General features: G+C 45.6%; 1 protein-coding gene across 9 annotated transcripts in view; it reads right to left on the reverse strand.

The window, feature by feature from the left end:
- The window catches only part of ARAP1 (ArfGAP with RhoGAP domain, ankyrin repeat and PH domain 1), a 324,988-nt gene that overhangs the window by 207,242 nt on the left and 96,096 nt on the right, over positions 1-21,650 (reverse strand). For 8 of the 9 annotated variants that reach the window (XM_073612624.1, XM_073612632.1, XM_073612623.1 and 5 more), the window contains exons 2-3: positions 20,751-21,461; positions 41-177 (exon numbers count right to left, since the gene is read on the reverse strand). In XM_073612624.1, coding sequence (XP_073468725.1) covers positions 41-177; positions 20,751-21,421 — 808 coding nt within the window. In that variant the 5' untranslated portion in view covers positions 21,422-21,461. Of the gene's footprint in view, positions 1-40; positions 178-4,129; positions 4,168-20,750; positions 21,462-21,650 lie in introns of those variants that run through there. The other variant, XM_073612628.1, reaches the window with a different exon arrangement.

The raw sequence follows: 21,650 nt of genomic DNA on the forward strand, positions 1-21,650 counted from the left end.
TTCAAGGAGCTGCAAGTTCACATCGTAAGGTTCCTCTTACCGTCACGGGGCGGAGGCTGTACAGGAGCGGAGGGCGGATCCCGTGGTAACACACGAGGTAGCGGCTTCGGAACAGAGAGCAAAGGAAAGACCGGCAGATCTTCAGACACTTTTGTTTCATCTGTTGCTGGTGATGGACTGCAAGAGGAACATTTAATGTGAGTAAAAATCTTAATTCAATCATACTTGTTCAGTTTAGGAACAATTCAGATAACTAAATGACCGTTCTCATTCCTGACACATAGGAAAAACTCAAGTACCGTATATACTCGACTCGAGTATAAGCCGAGTTTTTCAGCACATTTTGTGCTGAAAATGCCCCCTTTGACTTATACTCGAGTCAAGCACTTTTCTGCAGCAGAGAATTACATTTTCCAAACTTTGGGGCCCCGTATCTCGGGGCCACTTGGTGCTAGGAACCCCAAATTTGGTGTGCAAACCCAGTAGAACTAGCACTACAACATATCCTAAGCTGGGGTTCTTAGCACCAAGTGCTAGGAACCCCAAGTTTGGTGTGCAAACCCAGTGGAATTAGCACTACAACATATCTAGCACTACAACTAAGCTGGGGTTCTTAGCACCACGTGGCCCCGAGATACAGGGCCCCAAAGTTGGTTCGGAAAATGTAATTCTCTGCTACAGAAAAGTGCTTGACTTTTTCCGAACCGACTTTGGGGCCCCGTATCTCGGGGCCACTTGGTGCTAAGAACCCCAGCTTAGTTGCAGTGCTAGATATGTTGTAGTGCTAGTTCCACTGGGTTTGCACACCAAATTTAGGGTTCCTTTAGTGGCCCAGAGATACGGGGCCCCAAAGTCGGTCAACTGTGTTCATCTGCAGCAATGTCATTTCAGGACCCTTTGGGTCCAGGGACCGCAATTTTTGGCTGCAGCTAGAGGGCATCTAGGAACCCTTAACTACCGAGTTTGAGGTTCAGGGGACCTATAGCTGCAAATGGGCACAGGGAGGCTGCAAGTGGGCATTGTTGACCCTCTTTTCCACTTACAGTAGCTGCGCATTTCTTACCCTAGGCTTATACTCGAGTCAATAAGTTTTTTTGTGGTAAAGTTAGGTGCCTCGGCTTATATTAGGGTCGGCTTATATTCGAGTATATACGGTATTTGGAAATGCAGGTCTGTCAGACTTCACTTGTCGCATGCTAGTCCCAGGTCACGGGTTTACCTGGTAGTGAAGCCAAGATCAAGATGAGAGCACTGGAGCCCACAGATTAGTAATGGGCTCCCATATTATGGTTCATCTACATGTGGAGTCGGCTTCCCTAAGGAGATTATTATTTACCTAGAGACCACATTTTCTGAGACCGTAATTACATCCTCAACACCAATACTATATAATAAATGACTTTCCTTCCACAAATGGTGACCCCCTCTAAATATCTATATACAGTCGTGCTCAAAAGTTTGCATACCCTGGCAGAAATTTTGAAATTTTGGCATTAATGTTGAAAATATGACTGATCATGCCAAAAAACTGTCTTTTATTTAGGGAAAAGCGATCACGTGAAGCCATTTATTGTCACATAGATTTTTGGATCCTTTTGAAATCATAATGATAACAGAAATCACCCAAATGGCCCTGATAAAAAGTTTACACAGAAGGTGGCACACGCAGGTTAAAATGGCAATTAAAGTTTAATTTTCCACATTTGTGGCTTTTTAAATCACAATTAGTGTCTCTGTATAAATAGTCAATGAGTTTGTTAGCTCTCACATGGATGCACTAAGTAGGCTAGACACTGAGCCATGAGGAGATAGAAAAGAATAGTCAAAAGACCTGCGTAACAAGGTAATGAAACTTTACAAAGATGGAAAAGGATATAAAAAGATATCCAATGCCAGTCAGTACTGTTTAATCCCTTATTAAGAAGTGGAAAGTTGGGGGCTCTTTTGATACTTAGCCAAGTTCAGGTAGACCAAGAAAGATTGCAGCCACAACTGGCGGAAGACTTGCTCAGGATACAAAGAAAAACCCACAGGTAACCTCAGGAGAAATACAGGCTGCTCCCCAAAAAGACGGCATGGTTGTTTTTAAGGAGCACCATTCATCGATACTTGGAAAAAAAAAAAAGAGCTGCATGGTTGAGCTGCCAGAAGGAAGCCTTTACTGCGCCAATACCACGAAAAAGCCAATGAGGCATGTCAAGGTGTTGTTGGGCAGATTGTAACCAGGTTTTTTTGTGGAACTTGTACAGTAAAGGCTTCTTTCTGGCAACTTGACCATGCAGCTCTTTTTTGTTCAAGTATCGTTGTATTGTGCTCCTTAAAAACAACTACACCATCTTTTTCCAGAGCAGCCTGTATTTCTCCTGAGCTTACCTGTGGGGTTTTCTTTGTACTCCGAACAGTTCCTGCAGCAGTTGTGGCTGAAATCTTTCTTGATCTACCTGACCTTGGCTTGGTATCAAGAGATCCCTAAATTTTCCACTTCTATTTAAGTGATTGTAAGTACTGACTGGCATATTCAAGGCTTTGGATATCCTTTTATATCCTTTTCCATCTTTGTAAAGTTTCATTACCTTGTTACGCAGGTCTGTGATTGCTATCCTTAAATAAAAGACAGTTTTTTTGGCATGATCAGTCATATTTTCAAAATTAATGCCAAAATTTCACAATTTCTGCCAGGGTATGCAAACTTTTGAGCACAACTGTATTGTACCTCCTTCCTCCTGCTGGTGATCCCTCTAGTGATATAAACATCTATATAGAGCAGGGATATGCAATTAGCAGACCTCCAGCTGTTGCAAAACTACAATTCCCATCATTCCTCTGCCTCTGGGTGTCATGCTTGTGGCTGTCTGTGTCTTGCTATCCCTCATGGGACTTGTAGTTCTGCAACAGCTGGAGGTCCGCTAATTGCATATCCCTGATATAGAGGAATCAGGACCTCCTTCCTCCTGCTGGTGATCCTCCTAGTGATATAAAGATCTAAATAGAGAAATCAGGACCTCCTTCCTCCTACTGGTGATCCCTCTAGTGATATAAAGATCTATATAGAAGAATCAGGACCTCCTTCCTCCTGCTGGTGACCCCTCTAGTGATATAAAGATCTATATAGAGGAATCAGGACCTCCTTCCTCCTGCTGGTGACCCCTCTAGTGATATAAAAATCTATATAGAGGAATCAGGACCTCCTTCCTCCTGCTGGTGACCCCTCTAGTGATATAAAGATCTATATAGAGGAATCAGGATCTCCTTCCTCCTGCTGGTGACCCCTCTAGTGATATAAAGATCTATATAGAGGAATCAGGACCTCCTTCCTCCTGCTGGTGACCCCTCTAGTGATATAAAGATCTGTTTAGAGGAATCAGGACCTCTTTCCTTCGGCTGGTGATCCCTCTAGTGATATAAAGATCTATATAGAGGATTCAGGACCTCCTTCCTCTTGCTGGTGATCCCCCCAGTGATAGTCTGTCACAAGGGCGGACTGACCATTCGGGCACTCGGGCACTGCCCGAGGGCCCCATGCCACTAAGGGGCCCTATCAGGGTTGTCAGCCTCAATAAAACCAGGGACAGTATGTAAAAATCGTATTTTTAAAAAAATCCCAAGATTATAGCTGCCCCGCCTCTCCAGTACCTTTTCAGTGTGTGTATGTGTATACTGTGTGTGTCTGTGTGTGTATACTGTATGTGTGTGTGTGTATACTGTGTGGCCCCATAATCTATTGCCTGGGGGTCCCATAATCTCCTATTGCCTGCGTGCCCCATAATCTCCTATTGCCCGGGGGCCCCATAATCTTCTCCTATTGCCCGGGGGCCCCATAATCTCCTATTGCCTAGGGGCCCCATGAGTGGTCAGTCCGCCCCTGGTCTGTCATAATCTGCCCTAAGTAAAGCCGTGCTGCTTTGGGCCCAGCAAATTGTGTGTTTTTGAATGATCAATAATCCTTCTTCTTAGTGATTTCATTCATGTTACTACTACAGATGTTAAACTCACTGGCCTATAATTGCCAGCTTCTTCCTATTGCCCTTCCTATGGATAGGTACAATATTAGATTCCCACCAGTCATGGGGAAGTTCTCCCGTTAGGAGAGATTGATGATAAAGATTAGCCAACGGTCCAACAACTATACCTTGGAGAACTCTGGGATGACATACAACAATCAGAGCGAAGCAAGAAATCTTACAACCAGACTGTAAGGTGTGTGAGGGTGGAATGGAATCATCAGGTCCCGTTCTACAAGGCGGCATGTGAGACGTGACAGTCAAAGGTTTCCTTTCCTCTAAGAGTTGTCTCTCTCCTGAAGAGCAAACCACAGAACTTCACAGAAACTGCATCTTCTGAAACTTCCTCCTCCCGCCTGGCAACCCCACAGGCAATCAATCTTATAGTAAACCATAAGTGGTAGCAATGCCAGGGTTTAACACAAAATCCTTGTTCCAAGGCAGTGATCAGGTATTGAAGCCCCAATTCCAGAACCCTTAGGCCGCTTCCACAGTCCATTACCGTTAATGACAGCGAATTCCATGGTATAGTGACGTGATCAGGTTTTCAGCCTTCATGTCCTCAGCAGATCAATGTTGTGTCATCTCACACACAACAAACGGCAGCTGACTTCCTGACAGGAAGAGAACAAGATCACAACCCATTCTGCGGGCTGGAGTCACCTCTCCTTCTGACTGTAGACCATCGCGGACCTTCCTAAGAACACCATAGAGCTGTGACACCATCACAGTGCCCATATCTGACAAAGTCACCTGAAACATGTTATTAACCAACCATTATAGACACAAGGTAATTACCCTGAGATTGCAGCCTGTACATTCACTAGAGACCAGTGACATCACTGAGAATGTAGCCTATGCATTCACTAGAGACCGGTGACATCACTGAGAATGTAGCCTATGCATTCACTAGAGACCGGTGACATCACTGAGAATGCAGCCTATCCATACACTAGTGACTGGTGACATCACTGAGAATGCAGCCTATCCATTCACTAGAGACCGGTGACATCACTGAGAATGCAGCCTATCCATTCACTAGAGACCGGTGACATCACTGAGAATGCAGCCTATCCATACACTAGAGACCAGTGACATCACTGAGAATGCAGCCTATCCATTCACTAGAGACCAGTGACATCACTGAGAATGCAGCCTATCCATACACTAGAGACTGGTGACATCACTGAGAATGCAGCCTATCCATTCACTAGAGACCGGTGACATCACTGAGAATGCAGCCTATCCATTCACTAGAGACCGGTGACATCACTGAGAATGCAGCCTATCCGTTCACTAGAGACCGGTGACATCACTGAGAATGCAGCCTATCCATACACTAGTGACTGGTGACATCACTGAGAATGCAGCCTATCCGTTCACTAGAGATCGGTGACATCATTGAGAATGCAGCCTATCCGTTCACTAGAGAGTGGTGACATCACTGAGAATGCAGCCTATCCATTCACTAGAGACCAGTGGCATCACAGAATGCAGCCTATCCATTCACTAGAGAGCGGTGACATCATTGAGAATGCAGCCTATCCATTCACTAGAGACCGGTGACATCACTGAGAATGCAGCCTATCCGTTCACTAGAGACCGGTGACATCACTGAGAATGCAGCCTATCCATTCACTAGAGACCGGTGACATCACTGAGAATGCAGCCTATCCGTTCACTAGAGACCGGTGACATCACTGAGAATGCAGCCTATCCATTCACTAGAGACCGGTGACATCACTGAGAATGCAGCCTATCCATTCACTAGAGAGCGGTGACATCACTGAGGATGCAGCCTATCCGTTTACTAGAGACTGGTGACATCACTGAGAATGCAGCCTATCCATTCACTAGAGACCGGTGACATCACTGAGAATGCAGCCTATCCATTCACTAGAGAGCGGTGACATCACTGAGGATGCAGCCTATCCGTTTACTAGAGACTGGTGACATCACTGAGAATGCAGCCTATCCATTCACTAGAGACCGGTGACATCAATGAGGATGCAGCCTATCCGTTTACTAGAGACCGATGACATCAATGAGGATGCAGCCTATCCATTCACTAGAGACCGATGACATCAATGAGGATGCAGCCTATCCATTCACTAGAGACCGATGACATCAATGAGGATGCAGCCTATCCATTCACTAGAGACCGATGACATCAATGAGGATGCAGCCTATCCATTCACTAGAGACCGGTGACATCACTGAGAATGCAGCCTATCCGTTCACTAGAGACCGGTGACATCACTGAGAATGCAGCCTATCCATTCACTAGAGAGCGGTGACATCACTGAGGATGCAGCCTATCCGTTTACTAGAGACTGGTGACATCACTGAGAATGCAGCCTATCCATTCACTAGAGACCGGTGACATCACTGAGAATGCAGCCTATCCATTCACTAGAGAGCGGTGACATCAATGAGGATGCAGCCTATCCATTCACTAGAGACCGATGACATCACTGAGGATGCAGCCTATCCGTTTACTAGAGACTGGTGACATCACTGAGAATGCAGCCTATCCATTCACTAGAGAGCGGTGACATCACTGAGGATGCAGCCTATCCGTTTACTAGAGACCGGTGACTTTATTGGTACACATTAAATGTGATATCCATTCTGGTTTGGAGGTTTTTCTGAATTGAAGGTGGTGCAGCAAGAAAGAGAAAATAGCTCAAAGATCTGATCCCGCCCTCACACTGGTCTGATTAGATAGAGCAACGGATCTCTGATCTCATGACAGTGTTCATAGATTGCTTATCTCTGCTTTCCGAGTCACATAAAGCTTCAGACTCCCTTTAGAGACCCATCTGGACTATACTTTGGAGCAAATTGTATTTATTTGCTTTTATAAACAAGCTTTTTTTAATTTAAATAAACATTTAAAATATGACGACGTAGGATCCACAGAGCACCATGGATTATTTTAAGACAAAGTTGAGCAGAAACTTCCTGCCTTCTGGCTTGCTTTGTCTGATTGAAACCTTAGATGGGACCATACAGACGGAAAGAGGCAGGGGGGTCACTGCTCGTTCCTGAAGTGACATAGGTGTTCAAGGAAGGATTCACGCTTCGTGACAGAATGACAGGGTTTCTTTGTATGGTTTTGAATGCTGAGACACGTGACAAGGTGTCTCCCTCTAAAGCTGGGGCTTCGGTGCTTCTGTCAATTACTGCACAATCTTTAATTTGGAAAAATGAATAATAATAAACAAAAAACCCAAATGTTGCAGGCACCCCCCCCCATCCTCTTGTGGAGAGCTTATTGGAAAAATTGGAAAAATAACGGATCTAGCGGCGGGATCAACAAGTAATAAAACTACACCATATTGTCAAAAGTATTGTGACGCCTGCCTTTACACGCACATAAACTTTAATGGCCTCCCAGTCTTAGTCCGTAGGGTTCAATATTGAGTTGGCCCAACCTTTGCAGCTATAACAGTTTCAACTCTTCTGGGAAGGCCGTCCACAAGGTTTAGGAGTGTGTCTATGGGAATGTTTGACCATTCTTCCAGAAGCTCATTTGTAAGGTTAACAGTAATAAGGAGAGCCGGCAAAATTGTAATCCTTGAAGTGACGTTTATTGGTACATCAGAGTGACAATAAAACAATAAAGCTGACGCGTTTCGGCAATAGCCTTAGTCGTAGCTCATTTGTAAGGTCAGGCACTGATGTTGGACAAGAAGGCTTGGCTCTGCTCCAATTCAACCCAAAGGTGTTCTACTGGGTTGAGGTCAGGATTCTGTGCAGGCCAGTCATGTTCCTCCACCCCAAACTCACTCATCCATGTCTTTATGGACCTTGCTTTGTGCACTGGTACGCAGTCATGTTGGAACAGGAAGGGGACATCCCCGAACTGTTCCCACAAAGTTGGGAGCATGAAATTGTCCAAAATGTCTGACGCCTTAAGAGTTCCCTTCACTGGAACTAAGTGGCCAAGCCCAACCCCTGAAAAACAACCCCACACCATAATCCCCCACCACCAAATGATTTGGACCAGTGCACAAAGCAAGGTCCATAAAGACATGGATGAGCAAGTTTGGGGTGGAGGAACTTGACTGTCCTGACCTCAACCTGATAGAACACCTTTAGGGCTGAATTAGAGAGGAGACTATGAGCCAGGCCTGACCTCACAAATGCTCTTCTGGAAGAATGGTCAAACATTCCCATAGACACACTCCTAAACCTTGTGGACGGCCTTCCCAGAAGAGTTGAAGCTGTTATAGCTGCAAAGGGTGGGCCAACTCAATATTGAACCCTACGGACTAAGACTGGGATGCCATTAAAGTTCATGTGTGTATAAAGGCAGTACTTTTGGTAATATAGTGCATGTTACCGGTGGGGGGGGGGGGGGGGGGGTATTTTGTCTGGAGTTCCACTTTAACACAACGAACTAAGCAGGTGAGGACAATTTCCATTCAGTGAGTAGTTGTTGGTGGAATTTACAGGTTTGAGAATTTCCCAAATTAATAACCATTATCAGTGCCTACACAGCACATTAATGTTTATTGAAGGTTCAATAAAATAGCTTTGTATTGAATTGCATAATACAGGAACTCCACCATGAGGCTGTGCACCACACCATTATAAAGTAAAATCCAGAACTCCCCCATGAGGCTGTGCACCACACCATTATAAAGTAAAGTCCAGAACTCCCCCATGAGGCTGTGCACCACACCATTATAAAGTAAAGTCCAGAACCCCCCCATGAGGCTGTGCACCACACCATTATAAAGTAAAGTCCAGAACACCCCCATGAGGCTGTGCACCGTACCATTATAAAGTAAAATCCAGAACTCCCCCATGAGGCTGTGCACCACACCATTATAAAGTAAAGTCCAGAACCCCCCCCATGAGGCTGTGCACCACACCATTATAAAGTAAAGTCCAGAACTCCCCCATGAGGCTGTGCACCACACCATTATAAAGTAAAGTCCAGAACTCCCCCATGAGGCTGTGCACCGTACCATTATAAAGTAAAATCCAGAACTCCCCCATGAGGCTGTGCACCACACCATTATAAAGTAAAGTCCAGAACTCCCCCATGAGGCTGTGCACCACACCATTATAAAGTAAAGTCCAGAACTCCCCCATGAGGCTGTGCACCACACCATTATAAAGTAAAGTCCAGAACTCCCCCATGAGGCTGTGCACCGTACCATTATAAAGTAAAATCCAGAACTCCCCCATGAGGCTGTGCACCACACCATTATAAAGTAAAGTCCAGAACTCCCCCATGAGGCTGTGCACCACACCATTATAAAGTAAAGTCCAGAACTCCCCCATGAGGCTGTGCACCACACCATTATAAAGTAAAGTCCAGAACCCCCCCATGAGGCTGTGCACCACACCATTATAAAGTAAAGTCCAGAACTCCCCCATGAGGCTGTGCACCACACCATTATAAAGTAAAGTCCAGAACCCCCCCATGAGGCTGTGCACCACACCATTATAAAGTAAAGTCCAGATAATGATATTAATGTCAGTATGGCACAGTGCTCTCACACCATCACCTATACCCATCCTCCATACTGTCCATCACCCACAGGCCGATGACCATTGAGGGGGGGGGGAGGACATGCAGTCCACATGGTCCTATGGGTAGAAGGAGACCATTGCCAAAGCATTATAATACCATTGCCAAAGCATTATAATACCCTGTGAAGCTCCACACAAGAGATCAGGCAGAGGTCAGACTCCATTTATAAGAACTGGAGAGAAAAGACTCCATTTATAAGAACTGGAGAGAAAAGCCAAACTGTTGCCAATACTGAGCAATCAAGTTTCACTTTTTGCCAAAATGATACATTTACCAGGAAAGTCTCTTCTGTGCTCCTCTCTGATTTAGTTTCATGTTCCTCCTGCAATCACCCTGTCTATACTAACAGTTATCAAACACTGACAGTTCTCAGTATGAACAGCAATCATTGATATGATCTGCTCAGTCTAGATTGGAATAATGAACTGGGTGTAGAGCCCCACCTACTGGTCATATGAGATACTGCAACTTCCTATTTTTTTTCTCACTTATAGGCCTGAATGTTACACCCTTTCCTGTCCAGTACGGTTGAGCTCAGGCCTCATCAGACACAAGTCCACAACCGGGTCTGTACACCTGCTGTGCCCATTATGAGGAGTTAATTTTGTTTATTTGAAAAATCTTACAAACAACAACTTATATACAATAAAACCATAATAAATAAATAAAACATATTTACAAAATAATTGAATATGATAATACAAAACAAGAACATTATAAATGGTGCAAACCAAATTGCGCACAACACAATCCCTACGGGAGAGCCAGACTGAGGAACATCACTGTCACCATGCATGGAGCCTTTTATCAAAAATATATTTGATCTGAAAATCTAGGGGAGTGAATCAAGAATACAAAGAAAAGCCGCACACCCCGAGATCAACAGGCAGCAGCTACAGAGTCCTAATATTCCTCCACGCCCTTATCCAGGCCTCCTGCTGCCACCTGCCTTTCTCAAGACCCTGAATCTTCCCAACCTTACCCAGAATGTCCTGCACCACCACTTCAACAGGGAGGATTTTACTCCGTAAGGATACCTGACACCGTGCACTCCACGTGAAATAATAAACTACTAGACTAACTAAAAAAAGTGTTTCCAAATCATAATCCCGACGAGTCTGGAATGCCCCATACACCCACTCTGCATAACTCATATGGGGGAGGAGCCCTCACCACCCTCTTGTACACCTCTATATTAAAAGGGCACTGAAGTAGAAAGTGATCCATGGACTCCACCACTCCTCCACACTCCACTCTCGGGCAGCCCCGATCATTAATGGAAAGAAACTTCAAGTTGCCCTTCACATATAGTTTCCCATGAAAGGCAAGCCAAGCCTAATCCCTAAACTTCATTGGGATTCTCTCCAAATTAATCAATCGCAAACCCACCCCCAAAACCAGGCTTGGGCAACCCCTCAAGGCCAGTGGCTCGCAAAAAGCAGAGCTCATGATCCGCTTCTCAAGAAGTTTCCTTGGAAGAGATTTGACTTCTCCTGCTGTTACTTGCCACTGCCGAAGCATTTTCAAACACGGGGCAACATAAGCCGGGAGCTGTTCATGCTTGACCCTCAGGCTTTTCACTGGCCCACCATTTTCCTAGTCTCGCAGAAAGGACCTAAACCAGGACTGGAAAATACAAACCCACCCAGGCAGTCTCTCTGCCAACATGTTACCAAGATTGTACTTCACAAACATCAGAGAGAAAAAGACTACAGGGTTGACCATCCCTAGACCACCCTCCCGCCTAGGAAGGTAAGTCACATTCCTTTTGACAAGGTTTATTTTGTTCCCCCAAAACAGCTGGAAGAAACAAATATAGACCCTGGTATAGAGAAAAACTGGCAAAATGCAAACAAAACTGACATACAGAAAAATCGGAATCAGGTAAGTCTTGATCAGATTAACCTTTTCCCTCAAGGAAAGCCGCCAACCTTTCCAGCTTGCCACCTTGGCATCGGCATTCTCCAGCCTGTTCACCCAATTTGCATGACCATAGTCACCTGGGCTGAAATCAATGCCTAGAACTCGAATTTTTTGTTGGGGCTCCGGGAAGTCATCCGGGAGAACAAAGCTCTCACCTTCCACGCCCATCCAGAAATCTTCACACTTGTCCTGGTTGACCTTTGAACCTGATGCCTCTGCATACTGCCATATCACTGAAACCACCTCCTGCGCCTCCCCAGTCCCAGAGATAAAAACAGAAACATCATCAGCATAGGCCACAACCTTCAAAGGAGGCTCACCAGCGATGTCCAAAGGTACCCCACACAATGGTCCACTCTCTAGCCTTCTAATGAAGGGGTCGATTGCAAACACATATAGCAGAGGACTCAATGGACACCCCTGACGCACACCCAAGCCAACCACAAAGGGCTGCACGACCCAACCATTAACCAGAGGAAAGCTTTCAGCCCCTTTGTACAAAATCTTGAGCCAATCAATGAAACCCCCCTCCAGGCCATATTTGTCAAGAAGGAGCCACAAGTACTCATGATTAACCCGATCAAAGGCCTTAGCCTGATCCAATGTCAGCAAAAATGTACCCCAACCAGCAGCCCTACAACGATCCAAGGCTTCCCGGACAGCTAACACCGCTGAGAAAGTGCTTCTACCTTGGGCCGAACAGTGCTGGTGGCGGGATAACAAACTGCCTGCAACTGGTGATAATCGCCAGAAGAAAATCTTTGCCAGTATCTTTCTATCGACATTAAGAAGGCTAATGGGGCGCCAATTCCCAATCATCGAAGGATCTTTACCCTTTGACAGAAGGATCACTGCAGATTGCCTCATGGAGGGAGAGAGAGAACTCTCATTCAAACAGCCATTAAAAACCTCCGTAAGGTAGGGAGCCAGGATCGTCTTAAAACATTTATAGAACTCGGCTGTCAAACCATCTGGCCCTGGCGTTTTCTTGACGGCTAGTTTATCAATAGCCTGGATTACCTCATCTGCAGTGATTACATCTGTCAAATTCATCAAAGGAACATTACTTTCCAGTCCTGGTGTAGAGTCCAAAAAACCCAACATCCTTGTCCGATCAAGGTTCCTTCCTCCCAGGAGATCGGCATAGTATGACCTGACAACCTCCAGGATCCCTGACCTAGACTTCGTCAGAGAGCCCGTACTGTCCCTCAGGCTATTGACCGTCTTAACTGCTACACTCTGTTTACAATTCTGGTAAGGGTCAGGCGAATGGTATTTCCCGTAATCCCTCTCCTGAACCAAAGAGGGGGGTTCCCACCATCCCTGTGCTGAGTTCCCGGGTCCGTACACCTGCTGTGCCCATTATGAGAGGTTCCCACCATCCCTGTGCTGAGTTCCCAGGTTTGTACACCTGCTGTGCCTGTTATGAGGGGTTCTCACCATCCCTGTGCTGAGTTCCCAGGTCTGTACACCTGATGTGCACATTATGAGGGGTTCCCACCATCCCTCCATCCCTCAGGGATCCACCAGATTCCACCAATAAGTAAAGGTTTGGGTGGAGTGAACCTGACGGGAACCTATAATAGACTTTGTATTTCATTTATGATGAAATGTGTTACCAACACTTCCTGTTACCATCGTTGAGCTTGCACAGTCAGAGGAGAGAACAGAAAGGGAAGCTGAGGAGCTTTTTCAGTAAAATTGATGTCACATTTACTGGAAGTCCATTTCTATGCTGCGTCTTCTCTGCTCCTCCCCCAATGTCTGTATCCCAGGCAGACAGCGCAGTCAGCTCCATTGCTAAATAGCTTTGTGGGAAAATCAGAATACCTGGACAGTGCCTACAGACAGAGGAGACATATTTAAAGTAGAACTGAAAACCATTTTCGTTTTTCATTTTGGATATTGTAGGAAGAGTTATAACCTCTTTCGGTTCTTTTTTTTTTTGTCATCCGGACCCCATTGGGGAGATTTCCCTTCACTTCCTGCCCCATAACAACAACAGGAAGTGAAAGGTAATCAGTCCAAAATGAGGGAATCCCTGGTTGTCACCAGAACTAGTGTCCCTATTAGAAGATTAAAAGCAACCCCAATCCAGAACATTTCCACCGCCATGTTTCACAGTTGGTATGAGGTTCTTTTCCTGAAATGCTGCCGAAAAAACTCCTAGAGATGGCATCATCCCGCCCTGCCTTGTTGCTAGGACATTGCTAGGATGCTCCCAGCTCAGCAATGTTGCGACGGGGGAGATAGAGGACCGCACATATGTGGGGGGTTTGAGAGCTCACTGCTGTTATAGTGGGGGTAAGCAGTAACAGCTGGGAGTGACTTAGCAATGCCCTAGCAACAAGGCAGGCCAGAACGATGCCATCCCTGGGAGTTTTTCAACCAGGTTTCAAGAGGCACATAAATGCCCTACCCCTATAACAAAGTTTGTTTTTATCTACAGGCGCCCCTTATCTACATAGGCAGCTTGCAGCTTTTTGGTAGAGGTGAACTAACCTTTTAAGCTGGCCATATACTAATCAAATGTAATTCAAGATTTTTTGTTTTAAATTCATCTTATTCTCTAATCGTTAGTGGGGTCAAGTTACTGTTCTGGTAGGTGGGTATTTTGAATATTGGTACATTGGTGCTCTGCAGTGTGGGGTACAGGGTGACAGTGGCCCTCTGACTGGACGGGGAGAGCACTGCTGCTGGTGATATAACACATTGTATTTGTTTGATGGGTCTGTATTTTATATGTGATCTTATGTAGATTGGTATTGCTCTACACCTAGTGCATTATATGACTGCCATGCTTCTAATAGACTACCTGACCACTGCACTCTATACACGTGTGCTCTATATGACATGCTCCTGACCACTGCACTCTATACACTGTGCTCTATATGACATGCTCCTGACCACTGCACCCTATACACTGTGCTCTATATGACATGTTCCTGACCACTGCACTCTATACACTGTGCTCTATATGACATGTTCCTGATCACTGCACTCTATACACTATGCTCTATATGACATGCTCCTGACCACTGCAATCTATACACTGTGCTCTATATGACATGCTCCTGACCACTGCACCCTATACACTGTGCTCTATATGACATGTTCCTGACCACTGCACTCTATACACTGTGCTCTATATTACATGTTCCTGACCACTGCACTCTTTACACTGTGCTCTATATGACATGTTCCTGATCACTGCACTCTATACACTATGCTCTATATGACATGCTCCTGACCACTGCACTCTATACACTGTGCTCTATATGCCATGTTCCTGACCACTGCACTCTATACACTGTGCTCTATATGACATGTTCCTGACCACTGCACTCTGTACACTGTGCTTTATATGACATGTTACTGACCACTGCACTCTATACACTGTGCTCTATATGACATACTCCTGACCACTGCACTCTATACACTGTGCTCTATATGACATACTCCTGACCACTGCACTCTATACACTGTGCTCTATATGACATGCTCCTGACCACTGCACTCTATACACTGTGCTCTATATGACATGTTCCTGACCACTGCACTCTATACACTGTGCTTTATATGACTTGTTCCTGACCACTGCACTCTATACACTGTGCTCTATATGACATGCTCCTGACCACTGCACTCTATACATTGTGCTCTATATTACATGCTCCTGACCACTGCACTCTATACACTGTGCTCTATATAACATGCTCCTGACCACTGCACTCTATACACTGTGCTCTATATGCCCTGCTCCTGACCACTGCACTCTATACACTGTGCTCTATATGACATGTTCCTGACCACTGCACTATATACACTGTGCTCTATATGCCATGCTCCTGACCACTGCACTCTATACACTGTGCTCTATATGACATGTTCCTGACCAATGAATCCTATACACTGTGCTGTAAATGCAGGGCTGGTCCAAGGATTTTTGCCACCCTAGGTGAAACCTATTTTTGCCATCCCCATTGGCTCCACTCCTGACTCCACCCCCTTTTCCCTGCCCATGTGACAGGAGGTGGCGCTATACAGGAAGCATCGGCTCTGCTTCCTCTAGTGCCGGCTCCAGTGCTGTGCCTCCAATTACACTATCGGTCGGACAGGGCAGCTGCCTGAGTTGGTTACATGCTGCATATAAAATAAATGCGTAGCGCTAAAAATATTATTATGAGAGCCCGGGGAGGGTTCCAGGGAAGTGATTGTCCAAAACTATAAATGAATCAAAAAAGAATGCAAAGCTGTGCAAAATAAAAAATAGGCAATCTAGGTAACGCAGTGAAGTGTGACTAGTGCCAAATACATACAAATAAATGCAAACTGGAGAACACATATGAGTGTTAAGGACACACAAAAGGGGTGTTATACAATCCACGTGAGAAATATCAAGTGAAAAAAAACACAATACAAAAAAATTGTTTTTTTTTTAAAATAGCTTTAAAATCCGACGCGTTTCGTCCGAATGGCCTTCGCTTGGACGAAACGTGTAGGATTTTAATGCTTGCTGAGCTCTACCTACTGCGCACTTTTATACGTTCATGTGATCACTTTTTTATTGTACCCATCTGTCATGATGTAGTACTTTTTATTCAAATAAACCCCACCATTTTTGATCTATGTCATGTGGAGGTTTATTTTCTCTTTCTTTTATCCTTAAACGATTGCTGTTTTCATCATTGCCTGGAGAGTGTGGTGAGCGACTGCTGGCATTTCTGATCTCTACACCTGATGACCGTCAGAGAAGGAGCTGGAGCGGGTCCTCACCGTCCCGCTGGCGTGTGGATCCACAACTCAGGGTAAGAGTACCGAATCCTCTTTGTTCCTAGACGGTGGAGGCACAACCCCGGGTGTTGCTGGATTTCTTAAATGTTTTGATCACCAAACATCTGAATTGATATTTCACTGGAGACCACATTGTGATTTCACCTTGATGTTCCAGATATATGGACTTATTATTACGTTGCCCTCATTTGTTGGCTTTCTATCTCGTAGACTGATCATTTTTTTCACATTGCGTCATCCACATAACTTTTTATCCTTGAAAAACTATTATTTGTATTGTGTTTTTCTTCACTTGATATTTCTCATCTGGATTGTATAACACCCCTTTGTGTGTCCTTTATATGTGTTCTCCAGTTTGCATTTATTTGTATGCATTTGGCACCAGTCACACGTCACTGCGTTACCTAGATTGTCTATTTTTTATTTTGCACAGGTTTGCATTCTTTTTTTGATTCATTTATAGTTTTGGATTGTACACTTCCTTGGAACCACCCCCAGGTTCTCATGATAACATTTTTAGCGCTACGCATTTATTTCATATACACTTTTACAATTAGTCTTATTCTTGTGTTGGCAGCTCATCCCTTTTAGGTGGCGCAGTAATTCATCCATTTATACAGTTATATGCTGCAGCCTGCAGACATGGAGGGAAACCACTGGCCGGGCGCCGCTAGGCAGCAGTGCGCCCTAGGCGGCTGCCTAGTTTGCCTAGCGATAGCACCGGCCCTGTGTAAATACCTACTCCTGACCACTGCAATCTATACACTGTGCTCTATATGACATGCTCCTGACCACTGCACCCTATACACTGTGCTCTATATGACATGCTCCTGACCACTGCACTATATACACTGTGCTCTATATGACATGTTCCTGACCACTGCACTCTATACACTGTGCTCTATATGACACATTCCTGACCACTGCACTCTATACACTGTGCTCTATATGACATGCTCCTGACCACTGCACTCTATACACTGTGCTCTATATGACATGTTCCTGACCACTGCACTCTATACACTGTGCTCTATATGACATGTTCCTGACCACTGCACTCTATACACTGTGCTCTATATGACATGTTCCTGACCACTGCACTCTATACACTGTGCTCTATATGACATGTTCCTGACCACTGCACTCTATACACTGTGCTCTATATGACATGTTCCTGACCACTGCACTCTATACACTGTGCTCTATATGACACATTCCTGACCACTGCACTCTATACACTGTGCTCTATATGACATGTTCCTGACCACTGCACTCTATACACTGTGCTCTATATGACATGCTCCTGACCACTGCACTCTATGCACTGTGCTCTATATGACATGTTCCTGACCACTGCACTCTATACACTGTGCTCTGTATGACATGTTCCTGACCACTGCACTCTATACACTGTGCTCTATATGACATGTTCCTGACCACTGCACTCTATACACTGTGCTCTATATGACACATTCCTGACCACTGCACTCTATACACTGTGCTCTATATGACATGTTCCTGACCACTGCACTCAATACACTGTGCTCTATATGACATGTTCCTGACCACTGCACTCTATACACTGTGCTCTATATGACATGTTCCTGACCACTGCACTCTATACACTGTGCTCTATATGACACATTCCTGACCACTGCACTCTATACACTGTGCTCTATATGACATGTTCCTGACCACTGCACTCTATACACTGTGCTCTATATGACACATTCCTGACCACTGCACTCTATACACTATGCTCTATATGACACATTCCTGACCACTGCACTCTATACACTGTGCTCTATATGACACATTCCTGACCACTGCACTCTATACACTGTGCTCTATATGACATGTTCCTGACCACTGCACTCTATACACTGTGCTCTATATGACATGTTCCTGACCACTGCACTCTATACACTGTGCTCTATATGACACATTCCTGACCACTGCACTCTATACACTATGCTCTATATGACACATTCCTGACCACTGCACTCTATACACTGTGCTCTATATGACACATTCCTGACCACTGCACTCTATACACTGTGCTCTATATGACATGTTCCTGACCACTGCACTCTATACACTGTGCTCTATATGACACATTCCTGACCACTGCACTCTATACACTGTGCTCTATATGACATGTTCCTGACCACTGCACTCTATACACTGTGCTCTATATGACATGTTCCTGACCACTGCACTCTATACACTGTGCTGTAAAATTACATGTTTCTGAACACTCCACTCTGCACAATGGGCTGTATGAAGCATATATTGCTGACCACTGCACTTTGTACTCTAGGCTGTATATGACAAGTCCCTGACAACTGCACTTTGCACACTGGGCTGTATGTGACATGGTCCTGACCACTGCACTCTGTACGCTGCAATTGACATGTACTATATAACACAAAGTGCATAAATACGACCCAATAGCACCGCTCAGCGCCAAGGATAAACACTCCTCTAAGGTAATAAATGTCTAAGCTATAGCTTACGAAAGCTATACGAAATTTTCATTAGGTTCGTAAACTTTTTGTAACAATAACGAAAGTTCGTTATGATGAATTTATCATTATGAGGGGCTCCCACCATCCCTGTGCTGTGCTGACTTCCTGGGGTTTTTAAGTTTTAGGTTCGTTAACTTTTCGTAACAATAACGAAAGTTCGTTACGATAAATTTATCCGAAGTTCGAAAATGAAATTTTGTATTTTGTACAAAATTCGTATGCATAAAAATTCGTATTTCGGATCCTCACGAATGTACGAATTTCCGGAAATTCGTACAAAACTAATCGTACATGTCTACTACCATAGCAGCGCTCATGTCAATTTAATTTTTTTGACTAAACTCACAATTTTGAATCCTGCGGATTACTAACATGAATTTCACATGCCTTATGCACACAATGCTCCGCTCTCTGCCCCCCTCCCCCTGGATCATACTGCTGCCTTATACACACATTGCTCTGGCTCTCTGCCCCCCTCCCCCTGGATCACACTGCTGCCTTATACACACATTGCTCTGGCTCTCTGCCCCCCTCCCCCTGGATCACACTGCTGCCTTATACACACATTGCTCTGGCTCTCTGCCCCCCTCCCCCTGGATCACACTGCTGCCTTATACACACATTGATCTGGCTCTCTGTCCCCTCCCCCCCTCCCTGGATCACACTGCTGCTCTGGCTCTCTGCCCCCCCTGGATCACACTACTGCATTATAAACACAATGCTCTGGCTCTCTGCCCCTCCCCCTGCTGCCTTATACACACAATGCTCTGGCTCTCTGCCCCCTCCCCCTGGATAACACTGCTGCCTTATACACACAATGCTCCTGCTCTCTGCCCCTCCCCCTGGATAACACTGCTGCCTTATACACACAATGCTCCTGCTCTCTGGCACAATTCTCCGGCTCTCTGCCCCTCCCCTTAGGTCACACTGCTGCCCCTCCCTCCCCCCCGGATCACACTGCTGCCTTATACACACAATGCTCCGGCCCCCCCCCCCCCCGGACTGCTGCATTACACAGGCTCATCATTGAATCTCACCTCTCTATCCAGCCATGTGCTCAAGCTGCATGCCCCCTCCCACAGTATGTGATCAGGTCTGCCATTGGAAGCCCACTCCTTCTGTGCCTCCTGCTCTCTGCGCTACCCCTGGCACCTCCCTCTGAGTTCACATGAGCCAGAACTACAAAGGAGACATCAGATATCAATGCGTGCTGATAGTATTGACTGCTGGTGCGCACTGAGAACAACGCTGGAAATAGCATTGGGTGGTATATAGTACATCCGCCACAATGTTGATTTGCGGTAGAACCTCTGGGGCCCACCAAAATTTTCTATTGGAACATCAGTGGCCCACAGACCACTGGTTGGTGATTGCTGCTATAAAATCCCCCTAACTCCTCTCCCAGCAGCTACATAAAAGTTTATGTAGGGAGGTAAGGGGTGGGGCAGAGAAGCTGGGCCATCACAGACGCACTCCTGATTTGCAACAAGGGAGGGGGCTGTGCTGGGGAATTAAATCTCTCTTAACAGGGGTGACATCAAGCAACTTTATTTGCAGTCAGTGTGATGGTGCTCCTTAAAGTTTTTACAGTAGTAGGGACAGATGCCCCTCTATGTCTGAAACAAGAGCCAATCAGAAGGAAGAAATCAGCAGCCACTGGTTTACAAGAAAACCGCCCATGAGGAGCCATTGTCAGAGTGGGACAGCTTTACGATTGCTAGCTGGTAATGGAGGGACAGGGGTGCAAAGGCTAGGAAATTTTGTAGACATGTCCCTATTACAGTCATGGTAGAGGGGTATAGAGGCACCATCCTTTAGGTGCAGAGCAAGCGTGAGACTGTCTCAGAGGTGCCACCCCTGAATGGCACCTTATGCTACGAGTACATTTTCTATAGAAAGGTTCCTTTTTATAGGCTCAACCCACTACCGCCCACATTAAGCGAAATCCCTTACCTGCTAGGCAGCGGTGGCATGGGTTTCGAAGGTCGCACTGGAAGCAGCGGAGGGGTCCTACTCTTGGACTCCGGCACCTTGTTGCGTTTCAGTGGCAAAGGTGGGGCCACCATTTTCGGAGGCTCTTCCTCATATTCATTGTTGTCCATATACCCAAAAGCATCTGGAGTAAATGGAGAAGGACAAAAGGTGGGACTAGAGAGATCCTGCTCAGCAGGCTGAGGTTCCAGCAAGCTGATTGGGGAGACAGATTTGCGTGGAGTGGTGGAGAACTTTAGCGGTGGAACACGTGTGACCCGTGGTGGAATTGGAGGTGGCGAGCGGGTGGCCCTGGCACTCTCTTGCAGTTCTGGAGGAGCAGCAGACTCGACGTCGAGTCCCGGGTACTGAAGCTGGGAGGATTTTGTGACGAAGACGTTCCTCTTCTTAGGGACCGGCTTACTACCGTCATTTTCCAACGGTGGTTCCAGAGGAACCGACTTGTGGATAGATGCCAATATGCGCTTGCGGTGTCCCGGAAGTTGGATTCCGATATGTAGCAGGAAGTCATCGGTCAGGTGACGCAGGTCCGAGACCAGGCGGAGGTCATGTTTCTCAAAGAGGTCTCTGTACAGATCCAATTTGATGGTCTGGAGCCATTCGGACACAAGGAGATAGGACCCGTCAGACATCGTGGACAACCTTCACTTCATCACTGCTCCTTCTCCACACCTGGAACAAAAGGCAGAATTAGAGGGAGGTTGCATCAACAAGGAAATTAGGATATAAGCGATGTTATGCAATTCAGGGCTCATGTATTGTACTGGAAATGGATAAAATGTAAAAAATGTGAATGTAGTGAATACATTTTTATTTAATTACATGTGTTTTAAATCGGTATTTTATTTCATGGTCATTTCC

Source organism: Aquarana catesbeiana, linkage group LG02 (genome assembly GCF_042186555.1).
Source record: "Aquarana catesbeiana isolate 2022-GZ linkage group LG02, ASM4218655v1, whole genome shotgun sequence".
NCBI lineage: Eukaryota > Metazoa > Chordata > Amphibia > Anura > Ranidae > Aquarana > Aquarana catesbeiana.